The sequence below is a fragment of the Physella acuta genome, unplaced genomic scaffold, assembly GCF_028476545.2.
Source record: "Physella acuta isolate Inbredline_101_S28 unplaced genomic scaffold, ASM2847654v3 ptg001333l, whole genome shotgun sequence".
In the NCBI taxonomy this organism is placed as follows: Eukaryota; Metazoa; Mollusca; class Gastropoda; family Physidae; genus Physella; species Physella acuta.
Genome location: NW_026732848.1, coordinates 233,975 through 240,000, shown reverse-complemented (window position 1 = coordinate 240,000; position 6,026 = coordinate 233,975). Strand labels below are relative to the sequence as shown.

Below are 6,026 nucleotides of genomic sequence, written 5' to 3'. Positions count from 1 at the left end.
CTTTAACGTTTTAATACAAACATTTGTTTAGCTAAGCCTTTTTTATCGACTACTTTGTTTACTAACAATTGTGATATATTTTAAAATATTTTCAATATTTACATGTATTTGTTCCAGACACACATCTGTAATACATGTGGTAATAATTCATTTACCTCTCGACCCCATCGTTTGCTTCACAAATATCTTTCTCCCGAAAAAAAAAAAAAGTTTTTTTTCTCTACTTTTTACAAAAAGTTCTTTTCAGTGGCGTAGCTAGGATTTTCGGGCCCTAATGCAAAGACTATGTTTGCCCCTTTATTGGACTACCAGTAATGGAGTTAAACGTAGCCAGGAAAGTAATGTACGACTGGCTTTAATAAAATTATTTTTATATGTAGGATACACTATACATTCTGATTTTACATTTATTGTGTATCATTGTGTAGTAGCTTACCCCGATAACGTTTTAACTCAATAGTAAATTCCAAATTAAATGCTTACTTTTGTCAAAAAAGAAACAAAAGCCCCTTTTATCCTGCTTGTGCTTGCTATGTACTAGCTACGTCACTTGTTCTTTTAAATAATCTATCAACAAATCCCTTTACAGGAGTTAGAGTCTAACACATTACTAATTGTAATGAGACCACACAATATTTTTAAATAAATAACTTCAGTGGCTGCTATCAAATCGGTGGTAAATTATTTAATCAATTTTCAATATAAAGATCAATCTAACGATATGCACTACCCAGAGGGCCAAGTATATGGCTTGATCCCAGGGTCCAAGTATACTGTTTTTATCCCGGGGCCCAGGTATAGACTGCTTTATCCCGGGGGCCAAGTATTCTTTTTACCCCCGGGGGCCAATTATACTGTTTTTATCCCGGAGGACAAGTATACTGCTTTTCTCCGGGGGACAAGCATACTGCTTTATCCCGGGGGCCAAGCAAACTGCTTTACCCAGGGGCCGAGTATACTGCTTTTACCCCGGGGGCCAAGTATAATGCTTCACCACTGGGAGGCCAGTACACTGCCCTGCCCCGGGTTCATATTCTTTTAATTTGCCCATGTCGATGGTCGTAAACAAATCTCTAGACGGCAATGAAAGGCCGTGGGCCTCTGAGTGTTTTCTGACATCTCATTGTAACTACACTACAGGGTTTAAAGGGGAGGGGTAGATAAATGATATGATAGGGTCGTTCTTTTAATGATTTGAATCATTAGTAATTTATGATGAATAGATAATTTAGACAAACATATGAACAATAAATGATTTTTAAAAAAATAATTGGGAGATTTGGTCAAATATTTGAACACTTAGTTGAGTGATTTTTTTTTAAAATGAAGGATGATTTTGTACAATTATATGTAGGCCTGTAATTAGAGGTTTTTTTAAAAACGAAGAAGCAATTTATGAGCCGCCATAATAATGTAGACTTTACCTTAACGAAATTGTTGTGAAACATCTTTTACAGTCAAACTGAAGCCTCGACACTACAGTTTTATTTTTACGAGTTAATGAATAGATTTTCAAAAAAAAAACAATGGCTAAATTACCCTTATTTGCTAATTAAGCTTCAAGTAATATCTGCCATCACCGAGAGCTTAATTAATGGCCCGTCTGGGATGCCCTTTAGTATAGAGATAATTATTTAGAGGGTTTTTTTTTCCTTTTCAACTCAAGGGAGATCAGTCATTTAGCTCAAAGCGTATAGTTCGGTTAGTTCCCCTGATTTGACATGCACAATAGATTCATTGCGTGACAAAGTGGCGTAACTGTATGGTAGCTATGAGTACAGCTAATAACAAGTGTGTTACATCTGTCTAGCAGTTGAGTTTGCACGGATGTTAGATTTGTTTCGGTACTTTTAAGTTCGCTAACAGGACAACATAGTACCGCATTGAGTCTTACCATAAAAGGTCTAGATCAGGAGTAGGAAGAAGAAGCTATTTTGTGCTTATTTCTGTTGTTAAATATTTAGCCAGCCACATTCAAAGCTGGTATTTTTAATTATGAAATACTTTTACGATATAATTGTAGTCATATATATATTTTTTAAATTACGTATTTCAATATCATTTATTTAGAGTCACATTCGCCTCAAGAGCTATGGGTCTTGTTATGGCTAAGATTACGATTGCAGTCTCAGTGTTTCTTGCAGACTTTTTTCTCAGGGGGGGGGGGGGGGGGGGGGGCTTGAAATTTTCGAGGGGGGGGGGGTGAGGTGGACACTGTTAAAAGTAAATATTTTCTATATAAATTCCGTTTCGGTGGGGGTGGGGGGCGTAGCTCACCCGAAGAGATGCCTGGAAGAAACCCTGTACATCCTGCATTGGAGTCGGGTCTAGGGCTCGTGAAAATTAAACTAAGTCTAAGCATTATAAAATGAAATTTGTTCTAGGTATTTTTAGTTGATCTTCTCGTCTCAAATGGCTGATTATATAACCCACAGGGATATTTATTTTGTATTCGCTAACCGCGTGTGTGGTTTTAAAAAATTGCTTTAAAAATTCTAGGCACACCTATCGTTTCAGTCGAATATTACTTCACTTCCAAGAATCTTTGTTTGTCTTTATTTTCACCTTAATATATTAAAAGCTATCATACTGAACTTTGTCGGTATATTATTTACAATTAGTTTTTTAATATAGATAACTTCTAAAATGTCTATTGTGATTATGAATTAAATTTTTCTCGACATACTTTCTGATTCAGACTAATGCCGAAAACGAAATTTTCAAAAAATTAATCCTTTTTTTTACTGTATACCTAGAATCTATAAATTAGATCTCCGAGACACAATTATTTTGTTATAGGGATTTGAAAATTTGAACCCTATGAATAAAAAGCTGCTATGATAATTCGCCGTGTAGCTGACGAAGTGCAATCGGGCGAACACACTGATGAGCCAACATCAGCTGAAGTAATTATCTCATTGTCCACACCTCCCCCACCCCCCTCCCCTCCCCTGCCCCGTCGTTTAACGATCGTGGGGCTTGAGAAATCAAGTGGAGAACACTCGGCCAAATGAGCATTGGCCAGGAAATGATCGGTTATCTAACAGTTCAATGAACGCTTCACAAAACCCCGTACCCCCCCCCCCCCCCCACATCTGTGGCTGGGGTTTTAATTACAACTTGTGCATATTAATATTGCAACTCTGTTCTCATGGATAAACTAAACTGTCCTAATCTCCACCCAATCTTCACAGTGTTTCTTTCAAACATTGTTCTCTGTGGAAGGCGGGCGCACTTAAATTTCGGGGGGTGGGGGGGAGGGGCGCGGCAGGCACTCGTATATATTTTATCTATAAATTATATTCCTATTTCGTCCATGTGGGGGGGGGGAGGGAGTTCTCTTGGGGAAGTCAGTACCCCCCCCCCCCCCAAGGAGATGCCTGAAAAAACTGCATCTTCCATTATACTTACCTCACCCTTACCACCACCTTCACTCCACCCCTCGCATATATAATCAAGGTAATCTTAACATGGCACCCTCTTCATACCAAATTAATTCTTCTCTCTAATTTACTGCAAGTTTTCCCTTGGGTCGCCAGTTTCATCGCTTGTGTCCATGTATTTCTTTTACTGCTGCTGAAACTAAATGTGGTATTTAGGGGGCTGACAGTCCCATCCTACCCCTTAGTAACGCCCTTGCATACCCCCACTTGCATACCCCCACTTGCATACTCCATTTTTTGTGTTACTAGTATACAAAGGTGATAATTTTTTTTAAAACCAGTATTGTAATCAATATTTTCTTTTATTTTGCTTCTGTAACATTTTGCTAGATTTTTAACCCAAATTTATTCAAATTTATTCAAATTTATTCAAACAACGGTTACAATTGTACAATTGTTTTTAAAAAAACAACAAAAAAAAACCCAGTTGTTGAACACTGTGATACCTTCCCGTTAGGTGGTATCATGCTAGTTGTTAAAGATCAAACTCCACCAATAACATTTTTTTAAATGTTAATTTTAAAATATTTCTGCTGAGAAATAAAATGCTAAATAAAATAATCGATCATCCCCATGTTTTTTTATTCACTGATTTCTTGAGATGTTCTCCTGATCAAACACAAATGATTGATAGACTCACACTTTTTCCCCCTCTCATCCCCACAGAGAACGCGCCCTACTTCCTGCCCGACCCACGCACCCAGAATGTTGCCGCCATTGACCACTACAACGACTACTACCTGTCGGAGTATGCGCTGTCGTCTGCTGCAAGACCAAACAGACGATACTAAAAACTTCTCGAATACATTTTCTTTAAATTAAATTTATTTAAAACCCTGTTCTTATTTTTAAATCCACAACTGGATCTTTCTTTAACATAAGTTTATTTTGTTAACAATCAAGTTATGATTTTTACTTCATCTCTTTAAAATGTTATGGTATGAAGTAAATTAGAATTTGGTTGGCTTTAAAGGTAGTTTAATTAATAACGAACAATGTCCGCAATATGTGATTGTGTCGGGCACGTGAAACAAATAAGTGCTCACGTTTTTTCAACATTGTAATTGTCTTCAAGATAAGCTTTCATATCTCACCAATGTACATACTTACCTAGTATCCAGCATAAACATGTCTCCTGACTCCCGTTTTGTACAGTGAATAAAATATTTACATACCATTTATTTATCAAATATGGCTTTTGTTTTAAATTCAATAAGAACTATAGTATAAATGTTCATTGATTTGTGGGGAATACTGTTTGCTTTTTGTGGGGAATAATGTTTGCTTTTTGCGGAAATGTTTGGTTTTTGTGTGAAATAATGTTTGCTTTTTGCGGGAATGTTTGGTTTTTGTGGGGAATAATGTTAGGATGTGTGATGAATACTGTTGGGTTTTAGTAAGGAATAATGTGTTATTCTTTGGGGAGGGGGAGTTGATTGTTGATGGAATAGTAAAGTTGTATTTATGATGAATTCTGTTTGGGAGTTTTATGAAATTCCTAGCGCCGTAGACACACGGACCAAAGCAGAGTGAACCAATGGTCAATGTTTATTTTAGGACATAATACTTTCAGAAAAGATCAAAAAAATTTTACTTTAAGTGCAAAACGTGCAATAGATTTATAAAGATAAACAAAAAAATTGAGGATGAAGTTTTTGAAAAAATAAATTGATTTAAATTGACACCATATAATGATGTGTGTACATCTTTTTTTTAAAGCGGTTCTAGTATAATATACCCATAGTGGTATAATGGTATTACATTTTTATAAATGCACGGTACGAATGTGATTTTGTTTTCATACAAAATTTTGGTGAACAAATCCCACAAAATTTAAGACAGTTACAAAACGTCACATTGAAAGAAAATTGTAAAAAAAAAAATTTAATGTAAGTAAAATCCATATATTTTATTGTAGAAAAAAGTAACTACTTCTGCTACTTGAAACGTAATAAATGGCTGACACAAAAATTGCATCAATAGCAAACAATAGCAATTTACAATTACTTATACATGACTGAAACAAGAGATTAGTATGTACGTACTTTTATGTATATATATATATATATATATATATATATATATATATATATATATGATTATCACAAGGTGGGCTGTTCTACCACAGTAAAAAAACGGCAAAACAATTAATGACAACAAACGTTATATTCTTCTACAACATCAAATTTTAACGGAAAAATCCTGAAATAAAAAGCACACATAACGAAACGAAAATTATTTTTTAACAACTATCTTAAGAAAATTGTACATCTCTACACGTCAACGAGAGCTTGAATTGGCACATTTAAAAATGTATTTTTGCTGAATATAATGTTTAAAGGTTATCTACTTCATTGAACAGTTGTTAAGCTGTATGATAATGGTGAGCCGAATATGAAGAAATACGCAAATATTTGAAAACAAATCATATAACAGTATACATAACATATCGAGAATGAAACAATATTAAAATAAAGCAGCCAATACAATGATTTACTTCAGTAGTTCTTTTTCTATAAAAGCCTAAGACATGTAGGGCCTACTTTATTACATGTGGAAATCTTATTAATAAAACAAAACATA

The 6,026-nt window shown here is 35.0% G+C and overlaps 1 protein-coding gene across 3 annotated transcripts in view; it reads left to right on the top strand.

Moving 5' to 3' along the window:
* The window catches only part of LOC131958551 (LHFPL tetraspan subfamily member 3 protein-like), a 13,535-nt gene extending 8,915 nt beyond the window's left edge, over positions 1–4,620 (top strand). The window contains exon 6 of one of the 3 annotated variants that reach the window (XM_059323635.1): positions 4,110–4,620. In XM_059323635.1, the coding sequence (XP_059179618.1) occupies positions 4,110–4,234 (125 nt within the window). In that variant the 3' untranslated portion in view covers positions 4,235–4,620. The remainder of the gene's footprint in view (positions 1–4,109) is intronic. The other 2 variants (XM_059323636.1, XM_059323637.1) reach the window with 2 other exon arrangements.
* The last annotated feature ends 1,406 nt before the right edge of the window (positions 4,621–6,026 follow it).